The sequence below is a fragment of the Callionymus lyra genome, chromosome 9 (assembly GCF_982586985.1).
Source record: "Callionymus lyra chromosome 9, fCalLyr1.hap1.1, whole genome shotgun sequence".
Lineage (NCBI taxonomy): Eukaryota > Metazoa > Chordata > Actinopteri > Syngnathiformes > Callionymidae > Callionymus > Callionymus lyra.
Window position 1 is genome coordinate 23813977 of NC_141826.1, and position 27500 is coordinate 23841476.

The 27500-nt window shown below is 35.8% G+C and overlaps 1 protein-coding gene across 2 annotated transcripts in view; it reads left to right on the plus strand.

The window, feature by feature from the left end:
• Positions 1 to 27500, plus strand: part of dock2 (dedicator of cytokinesis 2) — a 171403-nt gene that overhangs the window by 137214 nt on the left and 6689 nt on the right. For both annotated transcript variants that reach the window (XM_087799620.1, XM_087799621.1), the window contains exons 29-44: positions 111 to 189; positions 1753 to 1853; positions 1969 to 2027; positions 2208 to 2356; positions 5989 to 6074; positions 7844 to 8000; positions 11972 to 12012; positions 15532 to 15622; positions 17395 to 17502; positions 17604 to 17693; positions 19614 to 19718; positions 23561 to 23702; positions 23796 to 23877; positions 23950 to 24034; positions 24125 to 24211; positions 24280 to 24456. In XM_087799620.1, the coding sequence (XP_087655746.1) occupies positions 111 to 189; positions 1753 to 1853; positions 1969 to 2027; positions 2208 to 2356; positions 5989 to 6074; positions 7844 to 8000; positions 11972 to 12012; positions 15532 to 15622; positions 17395 to 17502; positions 17604 to 17693; positions 19614 to 19718; positions 23561 to 23702; positions 23796 to 23877; positions 23950 to 24034; positions 24125 to 24211; positions 24280 to 24456 (1639 nt within the window). The remainder of the gene's footprint in view (positions 1 to 110; positions 190 to 1752; positions 1854 to 1968; positions 2028 to 2207; positions 2357 to 5988; positions 6075 to 7843; positions 8001 to 11971; positions 12013 to 15531; positions 15623 to 17394; positions 17503 to 17603; positions 17694 to 19613; positions 19719 to 23560; positions 23703 to 23795; positions 23878 to 23949; positions 24035 to 24124; positions 24212 to 24279; positions 24457 to 27500) is intronic.

Below are 27500 nucleotides of genomic sequence, written 5' to 3' on the forward strand. Positions count from 1 at the left end.
GAGTTTTTAAATCAACAATTTTAGCTCTAATATCTTAAATCAAACACGACAAAAGGGATTTAAAAGTCTCGATGAAATGGATATTATTGTCATTTTTATTTATGCTCCAGGGTCTTCTTGAGAGCCATCAACACTTACGCCGACACCATGAACAAAAAGTTCCTGAACAACGACGACTTCGAAGTGCAGGTCAGTGTCTCTGAGGTCGTTCAGGTCGAAGTTGGGGCCGAAAAAATGTGGCCCCGAATGTCAGTCGGAGAATAACTTCTCATAATAGGCTCTTTTTTTTTGTACTTTTAGTTATAAATGTATCTTATTCTAGGACTTTACTTTCTCTGGCTTTTTAATTAACTTATTAATTGTTTGTTTTTTTTAAACCAAAAACAATCTATAAATAAATGAAATGTATGTGTAGCTTCTTGGAAATGTTTGTTACCACCAAATAAATACCGGTTAGAATCTTGTGATTATATTTATATAATCTGGGGCAACGTGTGACCCCATTAACTGTGTCAATGTGGCCCCTGATGTCAGTTTTTTCATTTCAATTTTGATCTAAAAAGTACAAAAAACACACATGGTGGTCAACACACACATAGAGAAATAACTAAAAAGTACAAAAAACACACATGGTGGTCAACACACACATGGAGAAATAAAAAAACACACATGGAGGTCAACACACACATAGAGAAATAACTAAAAAGTACAAAAAACACACATGGTGGTCAACACACACATGGAGAAATAACTAAAAAGTACAAAAAACACACATGGTCAACACACACATAGAGAAATAACTAAAAAGTACAAAAAACACACATGGTGGTCAACACACACATAGAGAAATAACTAAAAAGTACAAAAAACACACATGGTGGTCAACACACACATAGAGAAATAAGTAAAAAGTACAAAAAACACACATGGTGGTCAACACACACATGGAGAAATAACTAAAAAGTACAAAAAACACACATGGTCAACACACACATAGAGAAATAACTAAAAAGTACAAACAACACACATGGTGGTCAACACACACATAAGAGAAATAACTAAAAAGTACAAAAAACACACACCGTGGTCAACACACACATAGAGAAATAACTAAAAAGTACAAAAAACACACATGGTGGTCAACACACACATAGAGAAATAAGTAAAAAGTACAAAAAACACACACCATGGCCAACACACACATAGAGAAATGACCAAAAAGTACAAACGACACAAATGGAGGTCAAGACACACGTAGAGAAATAACCAAAAAGTACAAAAAACATGGTGGTCAACACACACATTGAGAAATAACTTAAAAAGTACAAAAAACTTACATGGCGGTCAACACACGCATAGAGAAATAACTAAAAAGTACAAAAAACACACATGGAGGTCAACACACACATAGAGAAATTACTAAAAAGTACTAACAACACACGGTGGTCAACACACTCATAGCAACAACACACACACACCTAAAAAAAAAATCCACAAAACAAAGCAACATATGTAGTTGTCCACACACAAATATAAGAGAATGTTAATATCCTCTCCTGACTCAAGTGAGGATCACGTCAAACACAGAAACATACATTCTGTCACCATTAAAAGTGCTTAAGTCTTTGACAGTTTCCTACATTTAAACACGTTTTTTCTTCTGGAACGTGCACAAAAACTCTGACTCTGCATTTACCTGATGAAGTTTCAGATTTGAATTGATGATCTTGTCGCCTCCTAATTGTCCCGCAGTTGTGGAATAACTACTTCCACCTGGCCGTGGCCTTCATTACCCAGGAGTCTTTGCAACTGCAACACTTTTCTTGCACCAAGAGGAACAAGATTCTGTCCAAGTAAGAGAGAAACGCCTTAAAAACACATAAACAAGAATCTGAATAATAAAAAAATTGGCCTGTTTTTTCTCTGGAGCTTCTGAATTAATGTCGTTTTTTTTTCTGGCTCTTTCAGATACGGTGACATGAGGCGACTTATCGGCTTCGCCATCCGTGACATCTGGTACAAACTAGGTAAGAATGTTGTTCTTGTTGTTTACAACTTTCTTCTGTCGCTTCTGTCGCTTCTGTGTTATTTGGAAACCGTTTGTTCAGCAACAAAGATTGTTTTGTCAAGTGGTATCAAAATAACGGCGAAGCTGTGCTCGCGCCGAACGACTCGAATTTCTTTGTGTGTTTTTTTTTCGATCGCAGGCAGTCACAAGATCTGTTTCATCCCCGGGATGGTGGGTCCCATCCTGGAGATGACTCTGATCCCGGAGGAGGAGCTGAGGAGAGCAACCATCCCCATCTTCTTCGACATGATGACGTGTGAACACGCACACTCGGGCAACTTTGGCAAGGTACACACAACACAACACACTCACGTGTTCCATGAAATCATCTACACAAAACTTACACACTACTGTCATAATGCAGCAGAGATGAACGTTTCTTTTCTTAGAAAAAGAAAAAGTCAAGTCAAATCAAATAAAATGGCAAAAATACCCATGGCGGTCAATACACACTCGGATAACACAATATTAAAATACAAAACACAAGACACATGTGGGTTTTAATACATACTCGGAGAGATATTTAAATTAAAAAAATCTAAAGAACACAAAGAAAGTATACACATGGTGGTCAATACACACTTGGAGAACACAATCAGGCTTTTCCTTGAATTTCTCGAACTCCTGTGTTGTTCTCAGTATTATCTTGATCTTTAAAGTATGTCTTTTTTGAGTATTGTTTTGATTGTCTAAGCGCTTTATGACCCTGGTCTCGAAAAGCGCTATATAAATAAATATTACTTACTTACTTACTTACAATATTAAGGTTAAAAACACAAGAACACTAAACGCATGTGAGTTTCAATTCATACTCAGATATATATATAAAACTTTAAGAACACAAAGAAACTACACACGTGGTGGTCAATACACACTCTGTGACCGAAATATTAAATTACAAAACACAAGAACACTAAACACATGTGAGTTTCTATACATACTCAGATATATATTTATATAAAACATTAGGAACACAAAGAAACAACACACATAGTGGTCAATACACACTCGGAGAACAAAATATTAAAATACAAAACACAAGACACATGTGGGTTTCAATACATACTCAGAGAGATATTTACATTAAAAAAAACTAAAGAACACAAAGAAACAACACACACGGTGGTCAATACACACTCGGAGAACAAAATATTAAAATACAAAACACAAGACACATGTCGGTTTCAATACATACTCAGAGAGATATTTAAATAAAAAAACCTTAAAGAACACAAAGAAACTATACACGTGGTGGTCAATACACACTTGGAGAACACAACATTAAAGTTCAAAAACACAAGAACACTAAACGCATGTGAGTTTCAATACATACTCAGATATATATTTATATTAAACTTTAAGAACACAAAGAAACAACACATATGGTGGTCAATACACACTCGGAGAACACAATATTAAAATACAAAACACAAGACACATGTGGTTTTTAATACATACTTGGAGAGATATTTAAATTAAAAAAAACCTAAAGAACACAAAGAAACTATACACGTGGTAGTCAATACACACTTGGAGAACACAATATTAAAGTTCAAAACACAAGAACACTAAACGCATGTGAGTTTAAATATAAAACCTTAAGAACACAAAGAAACTACACATGTGGTGGTCAATACACACTTGGAGAACAAAATATTAAAATACAAAACACAAGAACACAAGACAAAAGTGGGTTTCAATACATACTCAGAGAGATATTTACATTAAAAAAACTTAAAGAACACAAAGAAACTATACATGTGGTGGTCAATACACACTTGGAGAACACAATATTAAAGTTCAAAACACAATAACACTAAACGCATGTGAGTTTCATTAAATACTCAGATATATATTTATATTAAACTTAACAACACAAAGATACTAAAAAAAAACTAAAAAGTCCACAAAACAAAGCAACATCCTGTATGTGGGGACAACACATACACACACATAGATAAAAGACTAAACAACAACACAGGTGGATAAAGACACCCCCAAAGAGATATAACTAAAGAGACCAAAACAAAAAGCAACAACAAACATGGCGGTCAACACACTTACAGAAGATAATAAATATAATAAAAAATTCTGAAACTCAACAACACAGTTTGTGGTTAAAAACACTTACAGCGAAACACAAATCAACAACACACACGGTGGTCAACACACACGTACCGAAATAACTCTAGTTAGTATTTATTTATTTTAATGTAACTAGTAGTTTGGCTCGACTGCCTCTCACGAAAGACCAAAAAATAAATCATCACCTTCACGACACCATTACTTGAATATTCAGGCTCCTGGCGGCTCATTTTTTCTCAAACTTTATCGACAAACGAGGTGCTGTTACTCACGGACACAAATAAGAAAAAACACATTTGAGTTTTCTGCACCGTCAACCTGCCCCCCCCCCCGTGGCCGGCCTCACACCAATGAAACAAACAAACTGTCTGCTGGTCGACACTTTCATTCGAGCTGCACAGTCTGGACCGAGGCTTGCTGTGGCAGATTTCCACGAATGTCTCTCCATCTTCGTTCTAACTAACCTCCTGTGATCCAGGGATCCATCACTCCTGAGGGCTGGACCTCGAGGGAAGGAGACTTGGTGACTTTTTTTAAAAAAGGAGCTCAAATTGCTTCTGCTGGATCTTTCCTAAATAGAGGGTCTGGTGGAGAAATACAGTCGTCCCTTGTTTATCGCAATTATTGTACATGTTTTAAGGCTGTTAAACCCAAAACCACACACTTTTATACACTTTTCTCAGTCAGACATTAACATTTTCTCACAGTTTTCTCTTATTTAAACATATTCGTACTGAAATGAAGGTTCAAGATCAACCAAGAATGTTGAGTCGATTATCGATCAACAATAATCTGTACAAAACACACAATAACAATAAATATATGTGGGCTTCAATACTTACTCACACACACACACACATATATAATCTTTAAGAACACAAAGAAACTACACACGTGGTGTTTAACACACACTCAAGGTGAAATAACCCCAAAAAAACACAACATCTTGACAAACAATGTCTAAAGAAGTCCAAAAAAAACAACAACAACACACATGGTGGTCAACACACACGTAAAGGTATAACTAAAATGTCCAAACAACACACATGGTGGTCAACACACACACATAAAGAAATAACTAAAATGTCCAAACAACAAACATGGTGGTCAACACACACATAAAGGTATAACTAAAATGTCCAAACAACAAACATGGTGGTCAACACACACATAAAGGTATAACTAAAATGTCCAAACAACACACATGGTGGTCAACACACACATAAAGGTATAACTAAAATGTCCAAACAACACACATGGTTGTCAACACACAGATGGAGAAATAACTAAAAAGTACAAACAACACACATGGTGGTCAACACACACATAAAGGTATAACTAAAATGTCCAAACAACACACATGGTGGTCAACACACACATAAAGGTATAACTAAAATGTCCAAACAACACACATGGTGGTCAACACACACATAAAGGTATAACTAAAATGTCCAAACAACACACATGTTGGTCAACACACACATAAAGAAATAACTAAAATGTCCAAACAACAAACATGGTGGTCAACACACACATAAAGGTATAACTAAAATGTCCAAACAACACACATGGCGGTCAACACACACACATAAAGAAATAACTAAAAAGTACAAACAACACACATGGTGAGTCTTTACAAAGTTTGATATTCTAATTCCAATAAATCAAAAACAACCTTTTTTTATTCGTAGCCTTTTAATATAATATAATATAATATAATATATAATTTTAAATTTGAAGCCCCTTTGCCACCAGACAATACTAACTTGTAAAAACAAAAGATATAAAAACGTTGTAAATGTTAATATTGTCGCTGGTGTACTTTCTCTCCTCAGTTTGAGAACGAGATCATCCTGAAGCTGGACCATGAGGTCGAGGGCGGAGGTGGAGACGAACAGTACATGCAGCTCCTGGAAACCATGTCGGTCTATTATAGTGTTTTCACTCGCTGTCATGTCGCACAACACTCTTCAAATTACCTCCATTATTTTCTCTTAGCGGAGCGAGGCTTTGTTTTTATTCTTCTTCATTCATCTGTTTTATTGTTTTATTCTTGATGGTTGAGAATCTCAAGACAAACACGTATCTTATTAAGAACCACTTTATTCCACTCATGATCCATGCTGTTATCATTCTATTTTCTAGTTCAAAAAAACACACACTGTTGTCAACACACACCCATGAAGAAATAACTTTATAGACTAACAAATAACAACAACAACACACACAGTGGCCAATACACACCCATGAAGAAATAACTCAAGGCTTTAACAAAAAACAACAAAACACATGGTGGTCAACACACACCCATGAAGAAATAACTTTATAGACTAACAAAAAACAACAACAACACACACAGTGGCCAATACACACCCATGAAGAAATAACTCAAGGCTTTAACAAAAAACAACAAAACACATGGTGGTCAACACACACCCATAGAGAGAAAACTAAACAGACCAAAACTAAAACGACACACATGGTGGTCAACACACACCCATAGAGGGGAAAAAAAAGACTAAAACTAAAAACAACACACACATAGTGGTCAACACAGATCCAGAGGTAAAAAAAACAACTAAACAGACCAAAACTAAAACGACACACATGGTGGTCAACACACACCCATAGAGGGAAAAAAAGACTAAAACTAAAAACAACAACACATATGGTCGTCAACACACACCAATAGAGAGATAACTAAACAGAACAAAACAAAATACAACAACACACATGGTTGTCAACACACACCCATGGAGGGATAACTAAACAAACCAAAACAACACACATGGTGGTCAACCCACACCCATACAGAGATAACTAAACAGAACAAAATAAAATACAAAAACCCACATGGTGGTCAACATACACCTATAGAGAGATAAATAAACAGAACAAAATAAAATACAACAACACACATGGTGGTCAACACACACCTATAGAGAGATAACTCAACAGACAAAAACAACAACACATGTGCTGGTTAACACACACCCATAGAGACATAACTAAACAGAACAAAACAAAAAACTACAGCACACATGGTGGTCAACACACGCCTATAGAGAAACGACCTAAAAGACTCGAGCAAAAAGTAACAACATACATAGTGTTTAGCGTGTTAGAATAAACAAAAGTAACAAAAAGAATACAACAACACAAGTTGTGGATAGCAACAAGGTTAAATAAAACAAAAGTCCAAGACATAAAAAGTAAAACAAAAACACACACACTGGCATTCTTAATTTTTTTATGTGTTGCAGGTTTAAAAATATGTTTTAATCCATTTAAATCCATCCATAAAATAGAATCTTTGTGAAGTTTTCCTGTAATGTATGTGTTTGTTCCAAAAAAACCACAAAGAATATAACATATGTTAATGGAAAAGCAGAAAAGCAGAGACATCTTATCACCTGCATGGTTACGAGCTGAACCAGCAACTGTATTTTAGCATTTTTCTTGTCAAATGTCGCAGATTTTCAGCTTCAATGTCTATAATTATATTCCGGGCTGAAGCGACTTGGACCAACAAAATATGCCATGAATGAAAACAGGCTCAACTGCTGCATGTTAACCTTCTAAAAAATTTAAATTGAAGAAATCCCAGTTTTTTCTTTTCACAGTCCAATGTAATGTGTTTGAATGAGGATTTTAAGGAAGTAAACACTGACCACTGTGACTCGTCCTCAGCCTGCTGGACTGTGCCAGAGACAAACCTGCACTGACGCCTCACGTGCAGCACTTCGTGGCCCTGGTCAAGGGCCTCCTCATGCGGCTCCTGGACTACAGGGCCGTGATGAGCGACGACAGCCGGAATAACCGCATGAGCTGCACCGTCAACCTCCTGGTGAGTGGATTCAGAAGCGTTTATTGATACTTTTGTGCTGAACCTTCGACACGCGTGTTGTGTTTGTCTCCGTAAACACTGTTTCACGTCAACATGCTACGCTAATTAGCATCTAGCTGCTAATCCAATGGTTTTCTCTCCACAAACATCATTAAATAAACCTATTTAGACAAAAGTGTAATTAATTAGTGTAATATTTGTCTTGTAAAATTATTAATTATATATATATATATATATATATATTTTAAATGTGATTCTTTAAATGTATTTTGTTGTTTTATTTTCATGCGTTTGTTATTTCTATTTTATTTCTCTTTTATTGTGTTTTTTTTTTTTTCCGCTGCTATTAAAGTGGAATTACCTCTTAAAGGACTAAAGACGGAAATCTTATCTTATTCTTAAAAGAACACAGTATTAGGCTACTCGTGTGATTTTGTCCCCAATAGATAAAAAAGGTAGAAAATCACCTCGGAATATTCAAAAATCAAACCAAAGACTGTATAAGATACAGGTTTTGAAGCCTAATCACAGTCGGGGGCCATTTTAACTTGTGTCAGGAGGCAACGTTTGAGCGAGCTGAGCTAAGAGGGTGGGACAAAAATTAAACCCATTTATTTAAAATAAGATGGAAAAACGCGTATTTGGTCATGCCAACCACGCCAACTATTGTCTAAATTCAGGAAAATAAACAGAGATATAACCTAAAGTGAATTTTTCGGAAAAAAGATAGTGAAATTAGTTCCACTGTCATTAAAAAAAAAAAATTTCCACCAGGCTGTTAAAATATTATTTATTATATTATATATTTTTTAATGCTATTAAGCCAGTAATTTTGTCTGCCGTGTCTTTATGTATCCAGCTGTAAGTGGACACTCCATGAACTGCAACTTTTTTTGCACTTCAGCATCAGCTTATCGGGTCAAAATGAGTTTTTTTTGCACTTCAGCATCAGCTTATCGGGTCAAAATTAGTTGTTCCAAAAGCCCTTTTATGTGCAACGGAAGATTTTTTTTTAGCCTTTCAAATTTGTATTAAAAAAAGGAGTGAATTAATTAAAATAAATACTTCGTCCAGGAAGTAAAACTGACCACAACTGACTCCTCGCTAACGTGCTAACGTGCTAACGTGCTAACGGGCTTATCAGCTTAACAGCGTTCCAGATGGAATTGATCTTCAGGGGAAATCTATAAAGTATTTATTTATATAACCGGTGTAGGAGCGTATGTATTTGTCGTGTGTTACATGTTTTAACATCAGGGTCTCGAACCCAACTGGTTAGAAAATATTGATACACTTAAATATATTTTTTTAGGAATAAAAAAAAATATACAGTATTTTTTACCATATTTTGTTAATGGTTTATATTTTAATAACGTGTGTGTAAATATATATATCTATATATATTTACATTAACATTTGACATGCAAATATTTAAATGGTTTGTTGGTTTTTGTGTTGCAATTCAAATTCCCGCCGCTAGATGGCAGCAGTCAGTTCGTCCTCCGCAAATGAAAGAACAACAAAATTCTCTGTGATCGCTGTAAAGACTGAGGACGAGAGGATACAGTGACTCTAGCAGCTTTTAAAGCTGATGTTTGGACATATGAACTGCAACTTTTTTTTGCACTTCAGCATCAGCTTATCGGGTCAAAATGAGTTGTTCCAAAAGCCTTTTTATGTGCAACGGAAGATTTTTTTTTAGCCTTTCAAATTTGTATTAAAAAAAGGAGTGAATTAATTAAAATAAATACCTCGTCCAGGAAGTAAAACTGACCACAACTGACTCCTCGCTAACGTGCTAACGTGCTAACGCGCTTATCAGTTAACACAGCTTAACAGCGTTCCAGATGGAATTGATCTTCAGGGGAAATCTATAAAGTATTTATTTATATAACCGGTGTAGGAGCAAATGGTGTTTTTCTCTGAGCATTAATGATTTCTTTCGTTTGTTTATCCAGTTTTAAAAACTATGTGTTGGCAAACCTGGCGCTCGTAGCTATGCCCGAGGCTAGCATGAATCCAGAGACACTGAGTTCACTGTTGATGCACAACACAACACAACACAACACAACACAACACGTGATGATCATTAAACATCTCTGTGCGTGTTTGTTGCTCGTCTTTATGATCATCTTGACGAGCTTTAAGATTAATTAAATCTGTTATTATGGATTTAAACGTCAAAAGCGAATTAATGTTGAAACCATTTTTCAGTCTTTAGAACGAAAATGTTTGAATCCGAAAAAGACTGTAGGTAAGTAAATACGATGAACTGTGTAACAAGATGTAAATAGTGTTTTATTTGTCATCTGTTACATGTTTTAACATCAGGGTCTCGAACCCAACTGGTTAGAAAATATTGATACACTTAAATATATTTTTTTAGGAATAAAAAAAAATATACAGTATTTTTTACCATATTTTGTTAATGGTTTATATTTGAATAACGTGTGTGTAAATATATATATATATATATGTTGGTTTTTGTGTTGCAATTCAAATTCCCGCCGCTAGATGGCAGCAGTCAGTTCGTCCTCCGCAAATGAAAGAACAACAAAATCCTCCGTGATCGCTGTATAGACTGAGGACGAGAGGATACAGTGACTCTAGCAGCTTTTAAAGCTGATGTTTGGACATACAGTATTTACAGATAAATATCTCTTTGTTATTGTGATTTTTTTAATTAGTTAATTTACAATTAAAATGCAAATATGCAGAGTTTGTTTATTTTAGTTTCGCGATTAAACTTCTGGCATCTAGATGGCCGCAGTCATTACGTCCTCGGCCGCTAAAGGAACACAAAGAAATCCTGGCGATGACTGAGGACGAGAGGATACAGTGAGTCCTGCAGCTTTTAAAGCTGATGTTTGGAGATATTTTGGTTTGAAAACAAATGAAAGTAGTTACGACTTCGTCAAGAGTCATGTGGTCTGTAAATACTACAACACCAGAGTCAAGTACTCGAACATACTACAAATATATCCATGTTACTACAGTATCACTAAATATTGTATTGTTGTATCATGATACGTATCGTCTTGATAGAATGTTTTATTCTTTTTGTTGTCATTTTCCACGACAATAAGGAAAATTAGAAGAGGACAGAAGGACTTAGAGGATACAGTGATGACTAAGGACAAGAGGATACAGTGATGACTGAGGACAAGAGGATACAGGGATGACTGATGACGAGGGGGATACAGGGATGACTGAGGACGAGAGGATACAGGGATGGCTGAGGACACAGTGATGACTGACGACTAGAGGATACAGTGATGACTGAGGATGACAAGACAAAGGGATGACTGAGGACGAGAGGATACATTGGACTCCAGCAGCTTTTAAAGCTGATGTTTGGACATATTTTGGTTTGAAAACAAATGAAAGCAGTTACGACTTCGTCAAGATTTATGTGGTCTGTAAATACGACAACACCAGAGTCAAGTACTGGACAATACTACACATATATACTTGTTACTACACTATCACTACATATCACTATATATCCGATCGTTGCCCCCTGTATCGTGACGCGCATCGTCTTTGCCTGATTATCACAAATACACTCTCCTTATCAACAGAAGCCGAATTCTTTATTTTTAAATCTTCGATCCATTTATATTGACTTTTTATGTTATTTTTAATTCAAACAACTTAATAATCAAAGCTACACAAACGACAATGATGTGTATTTATGTTTTGTTGTGACACGCGTGGTTTGGATTCATTTCCATTTCACTTTTTCCCTGGAGACGTAATTAAACTTTATTAAATTCCGAGCAGTGACTAATGGACACACACACACACACACACACACACACACACACACACACACACACACACACACACACACACACACACACACACACACACACACACACACACACACACACACACTAAAGTGTTGTTGGTTTTCATCTCTGCAGAGTCATTACTACACAAAGACTAATATTGTGTTTGTGTTCCTGCAGAACTTCTACAAGGACATCAATCGAGAAGGAATGTACATCAGGTATTTACATCCTGGTCTCCACGCACGTGTGTGGCTTGTGCGAGCGAGTCTGCGGCTCCGTAATCTGACAAGGGATTATGGGAGTTCTACTGAATTAATGTCAAAATCCTGAAGGATCAGCGCGGGGATTGACGGGCGGGCCGGGCCGAGAGGGCGAGCGCGAGGAGGGCAGGGAAAGATGGAGGACGGGGTCACTTTATTCAAGGTGTCACCGACGGGTGTCGGGGTTCATCCTTCTTTTCCTCCGGGAAGAAACGAGTGATGGTTTCACACACGGGAGGAGAAAAGGTTGAGGATAAAACATGCATTTGAAGTCAGAAGTTTTTCGCTCCATAACAACAACAGAGGCTTTTTTTTTTTTTTTAGCCGTAAGCGTTTTATCTGCTTTTTACTGGACTGTGGATTAAGTCGCTTTAATGGAGCAAAACTTTAAGATGAAAAACAACTTTATTGTCTCACTTTTATAGAAAGATGATAAACCCAGGTGCTCAAAATACTTTATTATTTATTTACCAAACTTTAAGGAAATAAATCAGTGTCAACAGGATTTTGAACTTTTCTCATTTAAATTTTTTGATTTATTTTTAAGCATTTGCTCTTATATTTTTAGATATTTATTTATGTTGAATAATTGAATACAATAATTCGTTAATTGAAAGGTTGCGTTTGTTTTCCTCTGTTTTTTGCTTTTTTTAATAATTTTGTTAAAAAGGTCAAATGTCGAAACCTTGAATCTTTAATGTAAAACTTAACTATTTTGAGCATTTTCTTTCTTGTTAAATAATTTAATACTTTTTTTTTAAGTAAGCATTTGTTTCTACTTAATAATTTAATTCTAATATTCTTTTTTTTAATAGTTACATTTAAAATAATAATTTTAAACGATTTCTGCTTTAAACATAGAGTTTGATATTTTCAGCCAATCATGCGACATCAAGATGATCACATGACTGTTCGATCAAGTTGCTCTAGTGCTTGACATTATGCTAGTGCTAGCCATTATGCTAGTGCTTGACATTATGCTAGTGCTAGTCAATTTGTCTGTGCTAGACATTATGCTAGTGCTAGACATTATGCAAGTGCTATCCATTATGCTAGTGCTAGACATTATGCTAGTATTGGCCATTATGATAGTGCTAGCCATTATGCTAGTATTGGCCATTATGATAGTGCTAGCCATTATGCTAGTATTGGCCATTATGCTAGTGCTTGACATTATGCTAGTGCTAGACAATTTGTCTGTGCTAGACATTATGCTAGTGCTATCCATTATGCTAGTGCTAGACATTATGCTAGTATTGGCCATTATGCTAGTGCTAGCCATTATGCTAGTATTGGCCATTATGCTAGTGCTAGGCATTATGCTAGTGCTAGACATTATGCTCGTGCTAGACAGTATGCTAGTATTGGCCATTATGCTAGTGCTAGCCATTATGCTAGTGCTAGACATTATGCTCGTGCTAGACATTATGCTCGTGCTAGCCATTATGCTAGTGCTATTCATTATGCTAGTGCTATTCATTATGCTAGTTCTAGATATTATGCTAGTGCTTGACATTATGCTAGTGCTAGCCATTATGCTAGTGCTAGCCATTATGCTAGTGCTAGACAATTTGTCTGTGCTAGACATTATGCTAGTGCTAGACATTATGCAAGTGCTATCCATTATGCTAGTGCTAGACATTATGCTAGTATTGGCCATTATGATAGTGCTAGCCATTATGCTAGTATTGGCCATTATGATAGTGCTAGCCATTATGCTAGTATTGGCCATTATGCTAGTGCTTGACATTATGCTAGTGCTAGACAATTTGTCTGTGCTAGACATTATGCTAGTGCTAGACATTATGCAAGTGCTATCCATTATGCTAGTGCTAGACATTATGCTAGTATTGGCCATTATGATAGTGCTAGCCATTATGCTAGTATTGGCCATTATGCTAGTGCTTGACATTATGCTAGTGCTAGACAATTTGTCTGTGCTAGACATTATGCTAGTGCTATCCATTATGCTAGTGCTAGACATTATGCTAGTATTGGCCATTATGCTAGTGCTAGCCATTATGCTAGTATTGGCCATTATGCTAGTGCTAGGCATTATGCTAGTGCTAGACATTATGCTCGTGCTAGACAGTATGCTAGTATTGGCCATTATGCTAGTGCTAGCCATTATGCTAGTGCTAGACATTATGCTCGTGCTAGACATTATGCTCGTGCTAGCCATTATGCTAGTGCTATTCATTATGCTAGTGCTATTCATTATGCTAGTTCTAGATATTATGCTAGTGCTTGACATTATGCTAGTGCTAGCCATTATGCTAGTGCTAGCCATTATGCTAGTGCTAGACAATTTGTCTGTGCTAGACATTATGCTAGTGCTAGACATTATGCAAGTGCTATCCATTATGCTAGTGCTAGACATTACGCTAGTATTGGCCATTATGATAGTGCTAGCCATTATGCTAGTATTGGCCATTATGATAGTGCTAGCCATTATGCTAGTATTGGCCATTATGCTAGTGCTTGACATTATTTTAGTGCTAGACAATTTGTCTGTGCTAGACATTATGCTAGTGCTAGACATTATGCAAGTGCTATCCATTATGCTAGTGCTAGACATTATGCTAGTATTGGCCATTATGATAGTGCTAGCCAGTATGCTAGTATTGGCCATTATGCTAGTGCTAGGCATTATGCTAGTGCTAGACATTATGCTCGTGCTAGACAGTATGCTAGTATTGGCCATTATGCTAGTGCTATCCATTATGCTAGTGCTAGACATTATGCTCGTGCTAGACATTATGCTAGTGCTAGCCATTATGCTAGTGTTAGCCATTATGCTAGTGTTAGCCATTATGCTAGTGTTGGCCATTATGCTAGTGCTAGACATTATACTAGTGCCAGACATTATGCTAGCCATTATCCTAGTGCTAGACATTATGCTAGTGCTACCCATGATGCCAGTGTTAGCAATTATGCTAGAGCTAGCCATTATACTAGTGCTATCCATTATGCTAGGGTTAGCCATTATGCTAGTGCTATCCATTATGCTATTGCTATTGTCATTATGCTAGACAGCTAGTGCTAGCCAGAACTATTTTCAGCGAGAGAGGAGACATAAGTTAATCCTGTTTGACTTCGGGAGGTGAAGAAACCGTCGCTGGCCTACGACAGCGAGAAGATGATTCATCTGCCGTGAGCACAGATCTCATGAAGTCGCTGCCAAACCATGAACGTTCACAACACGAGCACGGGTTTTACTTTAAAAGCCCAAAATATTTCAAAAATTGAAGTAAACACACATATGTTATGAATAAGATGCAATAACTACTTTCTTTTCAATCTAAACTTTCATAAATATATATATTTTTTATCCTCAAACGTCAATAAATTGAATTATAAGAGAATCACGTCTGTGATTTATGCTTCATTTTGACCAACAGCGCCCTCGTGTGGACGGATGCGTGACTTGCGTAAAACATTTTTCCAAACACCTGACGTGTGACGTGTGTCGTTCAGGTACCTGTACAAGCTGCGGGATCTTCACCTGGAGGGTGAGAACTACACGGAGGCGGCCTACACTCTCCTGCTTCACTCTCGGCTGCTGAAGGTAAAACACAAACAGTCGTGGAGATGAACGTTCAGTGTTTGATCATCAAGAACCTTTAAATATTGACCTTATAATGGAGTTTATATCATGGATGGAGCTGCTGACGTAGGTCACGTGACCCCATTAGATGCAGCGTCACCTCTATACGAGATAATAACACTGAAGATATATAAATGTTTCTATCTGGAATAATAACACCTCGGAACCAAAGTTTTATCTGCATTTATTTCAAACAGGTCGTTGTTTTAAAGGATATATTTGAATTGTGGTCTGATCTATATTAAAATGTTTTATTTGTTCCAGGTTGTTTTTTTATATAATTGAATTCAAAATTCAAATATTTTTATAATTGATTCATTTGTTTTTACACAGTTTTATATTCCAATAATTTAGACATTTTCAAATGTTATCTTTTTTAATTCAGTATAAAAACAGTAGCGCTTTTAAACCAACATTTATATTCAATATTCATTAAAAGAAATTACTTGTATTGCAATGTATTTTTGAAATTAGAAATAATTCAATTATAAAAACACTTTTTTCTACTTACTACTACTCATTCTACCACTAATTCTACTACTTCATCTACACCCACTTCTACTTCTACTAATACTTCTACTACTACTATTTCTACTACTAATTAGTCTACTACTTCAATTACTTATTCTAATTTTATTTCTACTATTAATTCTACTTCTTCTTCTTCTACTACTAATTCGACTTCTTCTACTACTATTCTACTTCTACACCTAATTATTCTACTACTTCTACTAATTATACTACTTCTACTACTAATTATACTACTTCTACTACTACTTCTTCTACTACTAATTATTCTACTACTACTACTACTTCTTCTACTACTAATTATTCTACTACTTCTACTAATTATACTACTTCTACTACTAATTATACTACTTCTACTACTACTTCTTCTACTACTAATTATTCTACTACTACTACTACTTCTTCTACTACTAATTATTCTACTACTTCTCCTAATTATACTACTTCTACTACTAATTATACTACTCCTACTACTACTTCTTCTACTACTAATTATTCTACTACTTATACTACTTATTCTACTACTTCTTATTCACCCACTTCTACTTCTTCTACTACTAATAATTCTACTTCTTCTACTACTAATTATATTACTTCTACTACTACTTCTTCTACTACTAATTATTCTACTACTTCTTCTACTACTAATTATTCTACTTCTTCTACTACTAATTATACTACTTCTACTACTACTTCTTCTACTACTAATTATTCTACTACTACAACTACTTCTTCTACTACTAATTATTCTACTACTTCTACTAATTATACTACTCCTACTCCTACTTCTTCTACTACTAATTATTCTACTACTTATACTACTTCTTCTACTACTACTTATACTACTTATTCTACTACTTCTTATTCACCCACTTCTACTTCTTCTACGACTAATTATTCTACTTCTTCTACTACTAATTCTACGACTTCTTATTCTCCTACTTCTACTTCTACTCCCACAACTACTTCTACTTGTACTTTAAAAAAGATAATAAAAAAAGTAACTAAAAACATAACCTTTCAATTTACAAATAATTTAATTTAATTATTAAATGAAAATAAATCAACCTTTCAATATATATTCACAAAACAATTAAATGCTTAATGCATTTCAATAAAATAAATCTAAGTCCAACATTTAAAAAATATCCTCATGTTCATCCTGAACATGAGCTTTTTCCAGAAACTACTCTTTGTTCCCTCAGTGGTCGGACGACATGTGCACTCAGTTCGAGTTCACCGGCTCTCAGACTCAGCGCCAGCTCAAGGAAATGCTCTACGACACCATCATCGGCTACTTCGACAAGGGCAAGGTCTGCACGAGTCGCCTTAAGATGCGACGTTTTAACTGTTAATTCTGCTGAGAAGCAGCTCAAAGTTGTGACTCAACCTCCTTCTCAACCAACGTGTTCAGATGTGGGAAGAAGCCATCACGCTGTGCAAGGAGCTGGCGGAGCAGTACGAGAACGAGATCTTCGACTACGAGCTGCTCAGCAAGAGACTGGTAAAAAAAAACAACCTCGTTACGTCATGCATGTTCAGCCCTCGGATGCGATTACAGGATGGATTCTCTGCGTCTGTGTTTAAACATCCGATCAAACATGTGTCTTGACTTCGAGGCCTTTGATCTGACGGCTGCAGCGCGAGACCCTGAGAGTGAAACTTCTCATGTTTAAATTCTTTCAAATCAAATTCTCCTTCTTGTCAGAGTCAGCAGGAGTTTCTTCTTCTCTGCGTTTCATCCGAAAACTTTTTTCTTTCACACACGGTTTCAAGGTTCACAGCTTTATTGAAGCACAAGTCTTTAAATTAACCAAAATGTGAATTAATTTTAGTTCATTTATGTTAATGTTGACCAAGTACTACTTCTACTTCTACTACTAATTCTACTATTACTAATTCTACTACAAATTCTACTACCTCTACTACTACTTATACTTATACTATTAATTCTACTACGAATTAGTCTACTACTTATACTACTTATTTAAGTTCACAACTTTATTGAAGCACGAGTGTTTAAATGGATTAAAATGTGAATTAATTTTAGTTAATTTATGAGACCAAGTACTACTTCTACTACTAATTCTACGACTACTACTCCTACTACAAATTCTCCTACCTCTACTACTACTTATAGTACTAATTCTACTTATACTTCTACTACGAATTAGTCTACTACTTATACTACTTATTTAAGTTCACAACTTTATTGAAGCACAAGTCTTTAAATGGATTAAAATGTGAATTAATGTAATTTAATTTATATGTTGATGTTGACCCAGTTTTTAAGATAAGTTAAGGGACAAATTACGGATATGAAGACAATTAAGATAAATAAAGCCTTAAAGAATGAAAAGACAATATCAAAATCACGCTGAGTTTGATTTTGGCCCTCGAGTGATTGAGTTTGACACTAAATAAGTGTAAATCTTCGAGGGTTTGCGTTTAATTAACTCAATTAACTATACGATAAAAACGCTTGGTGAGGGAAAGTTCGCTAAACACATGTAACAGCAATGCTGAGTTCACTGAGAGGGAGGGAGACAGGGAAGTTGTACTGTTTTAATGTTAATGTTAAGGTAGAAAATATGTTGTGTAGAGAGAACAATATTTTTATGCAGAAAACAGCTTCTAAAATTTTCATTTTCAAGAGATCGCAAGTAGCGAGTGAGATATTCTAGCGGTAGTACTACTCGACGCCTAATGATGACATCATATCCTGCAGTGAATCTTTCCTTAGAAATCTTTTTTTTTTTAATCTTTTTTTTACTATGAACATTCAATAACATGAAGTACCACTTGTTTTTTGACAAATGAAAATAAAAAACATGTATGTTATAAATAGTAGAATAATTGTAGCACATTTTTTATATTGACTATTGCTTATAAATATGGTACATTTTTTCTCATGCAGTGATTTAACTAAAAAAAAACGACTTTCATGAACATATAAGATCATTTTTGTGATGAGAATTGCTTGTAAAATACTTTACGGTGCATGAAATTTTACTTTTTAAAAGACTGAACTTGTATATATTTTTTTCAATATTGTTCAGCTTTTCTTTTTTCAAGTTAATTGAACTAAATATAAAGTATATTTGGCATAAACCCTTTCTCTCTCTAACTTATTGCTTTCTTTATCAAACCTAAAACAAAGAGCAGAAACACCTTTTGTCAAAACATACTCACTGCATAGCATTGCAACCGATCCTCCAAAAGATCCCTGGATCCGGATTGTTAACCGTAACATCTAAATTCAGGTTTTAGTCACAATTCCTGAGAAATGTATTGAAATATTTTTATTTAATTTGATTAAAAACATGTACTAAACATAACATACAGCATCTTCCTTGACATTTACTGATATATAAATGAGTTCATAACTTTCCTCATGAGTCTGACTCGAAACTCTGTCCTGCAGGAGAAACAGGCTCGGTTCTACGAGAACATCATGAAGATCTTGAGACCGAAGCCCAACTACTTCGCTGTGGGCTACTACGGCCAGGGCTACCCTCCCTTCCTCCGGGTGAGTTTCTCCGATATTTATCGCCCTCCAAAGAATCGATTCCGGGTTTGATGTTGTCGACGCTGGAGCTGTTAAATAGTTCATTTGTAAACACCAGCCGCTCGATAGGTAATATAAAAGTTGGGAGCGAAACCTCATTAGAACTGTGACGATGAGACCGAGGGAGGTTTATAGCTGCTGGTGTTCACGACGCACTTTAATGGAGGCTTTAATGAAGTCAGTTCTCGTGGCAGGAAGTGTCTGAATCATGACTAAGGAGCCTGGGTAGTTACAGAAGGACCAGAGTGACAGCACAGAAGGATTAGAAGTCAAACATCTTAAGACGTTTCTATTTGTTCAGGCTTTTCCTTGAATTTCTCGAACTCCTGTGTTGTTCTCAGTATTATCTTGATCTTTAAAGTATGTACTTTTTTGAGTATTGTTTTGATTGTTTAAGCGCTTTGTGACCCTGGTCTCGAAAAGCGCTATATAAATAAATATTACTTACTTACTTACTTACTTACATATGATACACGAGCACAGATCTCCTCCAAGCAGCTCATTTCCTCTTTTTTTTGTAGTAACTTATAGCACAAAAACATTTGACTCACCTGTGTTAGAGACTGAAGATACACAATCAATAGTTGTAAAAGCCCACTGATATAAGAATGTGTGGATATGTCCATTAAATGTATCCTCTAGTCCCCTGTACGTGACTCCCATTGTGCCATCTTGTAGAATTAGTTATACTAAATATTTATATTTTATCTCAAATCAGGAAAAAAGTTCCTTGTCCTTTTTTTTATTCATTTAACTAGTAGGTTAACCTGAACACAACCACATAACTTATCGGGACTCACTAATGACCCCAACCACCTTAGTTACCGTGCCAACAAGACGGTTGACTTTTTACACTGTAAAAGGCAACCGTGTAAACATCTTCTATTTACATTTATTTACTTGACTGCTGATTGGTTGCTACCATTGTGTCTTTAAATTATTCTATGTCTAAGTTGCTTTAAAAATAAAAAAAATCATCGACAGATGTGATTGGTTGACTGGGCGGCAAAGCATTACAGGAGAGTCCAGGTCACCGACACTGAGAGGGTTGTTGAGAAGGACGACTCAACGAAGTTGAAAAATATGTCGTGAAACAAATGTTTATTTAGCCAAGTGAACAGGTCTCTATTTTGTGGGGGGTTTGTAACGCGGGGACTATTTAGAACGTAACACTCGAGGGAGCAGTTTAATCACATGTTCTTATGATAATAATTTCTTATTAGAGGCATCAAAGTAACAAGTGGAACTTCTCATGTAATATACAGGTAAATGTAAGGTTATATCTTGTAAAGGTTAGAGAAGTAGGTGTGGCCTCGGAGGTGAGTCTGAAGAAAGGTGGTCGTTAAATCCACGATGAAAACTTGATACGATGTTTAACTTTTAGCTTCTAACTTTCTATAGCAACCCCTAAAACAACGAACAGAAACACATTTTGGCGAAAAATCCTCACGGTTTTATATTTCTTGTTTTATTTATTCAATTGTAACGTTTTATTTTTCGTGGGACGTAGCATAGCGTTGCAACCAATCCTCCAAAATATTCCGGGATCCGGATTGTAAACTGTAACATCACCACCAAAAGTCAGATTTTTGTCTCATTATCTACTTTTCCTGAAAAAATGTATTGAAACACTGACTTAAAAAGTCCTTATTAATGGAAGCAAATTTTTGTCAAGTACTTTTATGATTATAAACATGTACTAACATAAATTACATCATATTCTTTCACATGTAAAAAGTATTTTTAATGTCATAAATATTAGAATATTGAAGCACCTTTTTTTTGTGTTGACTATTACTTATAAATATGGTAGTTTTCTGGTCCAGAGATTTAAAAAAGATCATTTATGTGACTTAACGGTGCATGAAATCAGTTTTTAAAGGCATCAATTCATATTGTTTTTCTAAATATTCTTCAGCTCCTGACAACACAAAACACTTTCAAGCCATTTCTTCAGCTACTTATCCTAAAGTGGACGCACGTCCCGAACGAAATCTGACGAAAACACTAAAAGGACGAAACACTCTTTATAAATCAACGTCTCAGAGGGAAAAACGCATCTATGGAGTTTTTTTTTCACTTTCTGACGTTGTGTTTGCAGTTAAACTGAGTCGTTGACAGTCGAGGTTGAAAATCAATTGTTTCACAAACCTGTGAGAAATCATCGCGTCGCTGCTTCGACAGGAAAGACGGTCGGATTAGCAGAAACTCTGGAGGGAATTCAAGCTCGAGTGCATCTGTGTCTCGTCTGGTTGTCGACGGAAGTCGCAGGTCGACAGACAAACAAGCGTGACTCAGACGAGATGACGTCACTGTTGGTCTCCACGGGGGGTCAGATGTGGGTTTTTAGGAGCCAGGGTCTCAGACCTGTAGTACTAGATGGTTAAAAAAAACATGTTTTTAATGATTCAAAGTGACTTTCATCCAATTTGATCAGAAATAAACGCTTGAGGATGTTTTTAACCTCAATTAAACTTCAAACAATTTCCCGAAGGAGACCTCCTGAGGGATCAATAAAGTTTTACCTTACCTTACCTTACCTTACCTTTTAACAAGCGTCTCAATACGTTATAATTCACAAATAAAGAATTATTAACAAAAGTTTAAGTGAAGTTTAAAACACATGTAAGAGAGTAAAGACTTTTTTTTAAAGTGGCGTTAGAGGCGTTAAAGTGGGACAAACTAATAAAATCGATATTTGTAAATACAATTTTGTGTCACAAATTAGGTATAATGAGTATTTATTTATTTTTACTCACAAATAAAAGGTTTGACGACAGAGATGGAAAGGTTGATGTTATTCTACGTAAATATTTTTATCCTTTTCTTTGTTTTACTTTATTTGATCTTTGCTCTTCATATTTGCACTTTGTTTTTCTTGATTGCACTTTTTTCTTCCTCTTGTTTTTATGAAACTATCGGGATTTCCCGAAGGAGAATTCCAGAGGGGATTAATGAAGTCTATCTAATCTAATCTAATCAAATTTAATCTAAATGAAATTTGATCAAGTTCCACAAATGGCCCCCAGGCTGGACTTTAGATTGATAGACTTTATTGATACCTGGGGAAAATTTCTTTGGGAAATTAGGGTTCAGGTCACTACACAGAGGCCGACAGAAGAATAAAGTTCAAACAAATGCAAGAACAAAGAGCACACAGATCAATAAGATAAGAAATGAATAAAATAAAGTATCTATGGATTAAATGGTGGATCAAGGGCACCCAGTCTCCCTGCGACCTCATAAGGAAATAAGAAGAAAAAATAACGAATGAATGAATGAATGGTGTTCGAGACTCAATCTACTTTCTCTTTATACCTGAAAACATCCCATCATGTTTGAGTTCTAAGGCTCATGTTTTGTCTTAAGTGGGTCACAAACGGGTCTGGGTTTTAACCTTTGGTTATTTTGTGGCAAAGACACATGATGCTTGAAATGTTTTGGAGGTACTTGGTACTTTGTCGTTCGGTGCCAAGTTTCATTAAAACTAAAACTTGATAATATGTGTTTTTTCTGTTTAAAAACTAAAAGCTAAAAAGGTAGTGAACATCAGATTGACATGTGACTCGGCAGCAAGTTTTCTGAAATTTTCTGAAATTTAGCAAAGCTAAAAATGTACTCTCAAGATTTGTACTTTTTAATATGTCATTTTCTTTTGGTTATATTGATTTGTTAGAATTTATCTCACATAATTAGTACCAAAAGTATCCTTCAAGAACCGGTATCGTAGTACAGGTATCAGTACCAGTACCAGTACTGCTATAGAAACATCTCTCACCATCTTGAGTAAATTTTGCTTCCAGAACAAAGTGTTCATCCATCGCGGGAAGGAGTACGAGCGCATGGAGGACTTCCAGTACCAGCTGATGAGTCAGTACCCGAGTGCGGTCCGCCTCAACACCAGCAGCATGCCGGGGGATGACGTCCGGAACTCGCCTCTTCAGTGTATCCTTCGGGTTCTTCCGGTGGATCCATCAGAACCGACTCCTCGTTCATCTAACAAATCGTATCTTCGATTCCCTGACTGATCCTCGCCAGACATCCAGTGTTTCACGGTCCAGCCCGTCCTGGAGATCCCGCCGCGCCTGAGGAACAAACCCGTTCCCGATCAGATCATCAAGTCAGAACCCAATCAAAGTTTATCGTCTCGTTTAATACGTTATTTTTTACTATTTCTTCTTGTGAAATCCAGCTTCTACAAGTCCAACTACGTCCACAACTTCCACTACTCCCGCCCGGTGAGGAGAGAACCTGTGGATCCCAACAATGAGTTCGCGGTGAGCTAACGCTAACTGAGCTAACGCTAACTGAGCTAACGCTAACTATAGTACACGTTCATTAGCTTGTGTTTGTCTTCTCTCTCTCAGTCCATGTGGATCGAACGCACAACCTTCACCACCGTGTACAAACTTCCTGGAATCCTGCGCTGGTTTGAAGCCACAGAACTGAAACATGTAACGACCAGAGAACCAAAAAAAACGTCTTCGGATTTTTAACCATTTTTCTCTTCTTCTCTCTCCAGTCGACGTTGTCTCCGCTGGAGAACGCCCTCGAGACGATGGAGTCGACCAACGAGAAGATCCTGACCATGGTCAACCAGTACAGGGCGGACGTCAGTCTGGCCATCAACCCTCTCTCCATGCTGCTCAACGGGATCGTGGACCCGGCCGTCATGGGCGGCTTCGCCAAGTATGAAAAGGTGAACCAGAGGAAAAACCGCGAGTTCAGGTCTCGACGGTTTAGTCCGAAGGGGTACGCAGGTGGTTTTAAGGTTCAGCCAAAATTCAAACCTCATTCTCGCCCTCATGTCGACTAAGGGTTGGGATTATTTTCAGAGGAATCTGTTCTTTTTTAGAGTTATAGACGAAAATGTTTGTTCATTTTAATGTAGCGACTGGAGCTCAGTTGTCTTCGTCTTCGTCCAAAAAGACACTTAAAAACATCCAAATGCCTCCAAACTGCTCGACTGTAACGTCACTCTTGTGTTGAAGCCTCGAACTATCAGTTTCAAAAGTCTTTAAAAAACATAATGAATCCATTAATGTGAATTTAAATCCTTAAAATTCCCTTAGAACCCTTTTAAATGTCTAAAATACAGTTGTTTTTTTAACTCTACATTTATTTGAAAGAAACTTCTTTTTCAAACTAAAAGAGAGAGAGACTGATAGAGAGAGATGGATAGAGAGAGAGAGTGTGGAGAGAGAGAGAGAGAAAGAAAGAGATATGGAGAGCGAGGGAGATGGATAGATAGAGAGAGATATGGATAGAGAGAGAGATATGGATAGATAGAGAGATATGGATATAGAGAGAGATATGGATAGATAGAGAGAGATATGAAGAGTGAGGGAGATGGATAGAGAGCGAGAGAGATATGGATAGAGAGAGCGAGAGAGATATGGATAGAGAGAGAAAGAGAGATGGATAGAGAGAGAGAGATATGAAGAGTGAGGGAGATGAATAGAGAGCGAGAGAGATATGGATAGAGAGAGCGAGAGAGATGTGGATAGAGAGAGAGAGAGATATATGGATAGAGAGAGAGAGAGAGATGGATAGAGAGAGCGAGAGAGATATGGATAGAGAGAGAGAGAGAGAGATGGATAGAGAGAGAGAGATATGAAGAGTGAGGGAGATGAATAGAGAGCGAGAGAGATATGGATAGAGAGAGCGAGAGAGATGTGGATAGAGAAAGAGAGAGAGATATGGATAGAGAGAGAGAGAGAGAGATGGATAGAGAGAGAGAGATATGAAGAGTGAGGGAGATGGATAGAGAGCGAGAGAGATATGGATAGAGAGAGAGAGAGAGATGGATAGAGAGAGAGAGATATGAAGAGTGAGGGAGATGGATAGAGAGCGAGAGAGATATGGATAGAGAGAGAGAGAGAGAGATGGATAGAGAGAGAGAGTGTGGAGAGAGAGAGGGAGGGAGAGGGAGAGAGGGAGAGAGGGAGGGAGAGGGAGAGAGAGAGAGAAGGAGAGGGAGAGGGAGAGAGGGAGAAAAAGAGAAATGGATAGAGATGGATTGATGGATATAGATAGATGGAGTGATGAAACCCGCTCGCACAACACGCACTAGAAGAGTAGTTCGACAGAAAGCGATAGATCCTTCAAACGATTCATGGATCCTGATGTTAATCCCCCTAAAAATGTTATCATTTGTTTCTCGTCCTATAATCAATATTTACAAAAACATCTCATTCGAATATGTTCATTTATTTTTGGAACGACAGACAAAACATAACCTCCTTGGCAGAGGTGATTAAACCTGGTGTGTATGGTTTGAATATTATAAATGATAGAAGTATTATCTTAAATGCTAAAATAAAATGGAGGTCATTTGCGAGTCAAATAATACATATTTGTTGATAAAAATCATCTGTAAAAAGCTCTGTTGCTGCAACTGAACCCTGGATTTGAAATGTTACTCGAGGCTCAGTTTTCTCAGCGACAAGATAGAAAACACGTTCATTATTCAGTGAGACTTGAAGGTGTTTCCTCGACACATCTGGCGTCTCTTCTGGAGGTTTTTGAACCCAAGTCTCAGGGTTTCTTCTCCTGGAACAATAGTTCGGAATATCGAGCAACGAGGAGGAAAACTGGGAGAAGACGAGGGCCGCAAGAATTTAAAATAATACTATAAAAGTGTCCGTTTATAAATGTTTAACATCAATATTTAACCTTAAATATATTTTCCTGAAGATCTTTGTTTGACTTTCTTTTTTCTCGTATAATATATTTTTAAATAAATGTTAATACAATTAAATATCACACAATTTATATACCACCAGTCATATGTAATTTCTTTATCATGCTTTTTTCTATGTATATTTTCCCTAAAGATCTTCTTTTGAACGTCTTTTTCTCGTACATATTTTTAAATAAAAAGTATATTAAAATAATTATTACACAAGTATTCATTTAATTTCTTTATCATGCTTTTTTTTCTACGTATATGTTCCCTAAAGATCTTCTTTTGAACATCTTTTGCTCGTACATATATTTTTAAATAAAAAGTATATTAAAATAATTATTACACAAGTATTAATTTAATTTCTTTATCATGCTTTTTTTTTTTTACGTATATTTTCACTAAAGATCTTTGTTTAGAACATCTTTTTTCTCGTAGATTATATTTTAAAATAAATGTATATTAAATTAATTTTTACACAAGTATTAATTTAAATTCTTTATCATTCATTTTTCTATGTATATTTTCCCTAAAGATCTTCTTTTGAACGTCTTTTTCTCGTACATATTTTAAAATAAAAAGTATATTAAAATAATTATTACACAAGTATTCATTTAATTTCTTTATCATGCTTTTTTCTACGTATATTTTCACTAAAGATCTTTGTTTGGAATTTTCTTTTTCTTGTATATATTTTTAAATAAAATGTGTATTAAATTAATTATTACACAAGTATTAATTTAATTTCTTTATCATGCTTTTTTTCTACGTATATTTTCCCTAAAGATCTTTGTTTAGAACATCTTTTTTCTCGTATATTATATTTTAAAATAAATGTATATTAAATTAATTTTTACACAAGTATTAATTTAAATTCTTTATCATTCATTTTTCTACGTATATATTTTCCTTAAGATCTTTGTTTGAATATATTTTTCTCCTCTTTTTTGCCTTTAATTTTATGGTTTTTTTAGTGCTTTTATATTATTTTCTTTAATAAAATGAATAAAATAAAACGATGGTAAAATAACACTTGTTTTGCATTTGATGTATTTTAT